The sequence below is a fragment of the Penaeus monodon genome, chromosome 22, assembly GCF_015228065.2.
Source record: "Penaeus monodon isolate SGIC_2016 chromosome 22, NSTDA_Pmon_1, whole genome shotgun sequence".
Taxonomy (NCBI): domain Eukaryota; kingdom Metazoa; phylum Arthropoda; class Malacostraca; order Decapoda; family Penaeidae; genus Penaeus; species Penaeus monodon.
This window is the reverse complement of record NC_051407.1, coordinates 27,557,275-27,557,553: the sequence shown is the minus strand read 5'-3', so window position 1 is coordinate 27,557,553 and position 279 is coordinate 27,557,275. Positions and strand designations below refer to the sequence as shown.

At 66.7% G+C, this 279-nt stretch overlaps 1 protein-coding gene across 2 annotated transcripts in view; it reads left to right on the top strand.

Annotated features, from left to right (window-relative positions):
• Positions 1 to 279, top strand: part of LOC119587064 (lysosomal aspartic protease-like) — a 16,396-nt gene that overhangs the window by 8,975 nt on the left and 7,142 nt on the right. For both annotated transcript variants that reach the window (XM_037935813.1, XM_037935812.1), the window contains exon 6: positions 100 to 222. In XM_037935813.1, coding sequence (XP_037791741.1) covers positions 100 to 222 — 123 coding nt within the window. The remainder of the gene's footprint in view (positions 1 to 99; positions 223 to 279) is intronic.

Sequence of the window (279 nt, the reverse complement as noted above, 5' to 3'; positions counted from 1 at the left end):
CGCAAACAGGAGAGGAGGCAGAGCCCGCCGGCCTCGCAAACAAACACGCAAAGAACATGCCTCTCCAGCCCCTCACACGGCGCCCTGTCCCTCCCCCAGCGACATGAACGGAGAGCTGGGCGGCGAGCTCGTCCTCGGAGGCTCGGACCCCAACCACTACGAGGGCGAGTTCCACTACGTCCCCGTCTCGAGGGTCGGCTACTGGCAGCTCACGGCCGATGGGTGAGGCTCAGGGGATGCGTTGGCCAGGGTGTGCGTGAGGCTGGCTGTGTGGGTAGG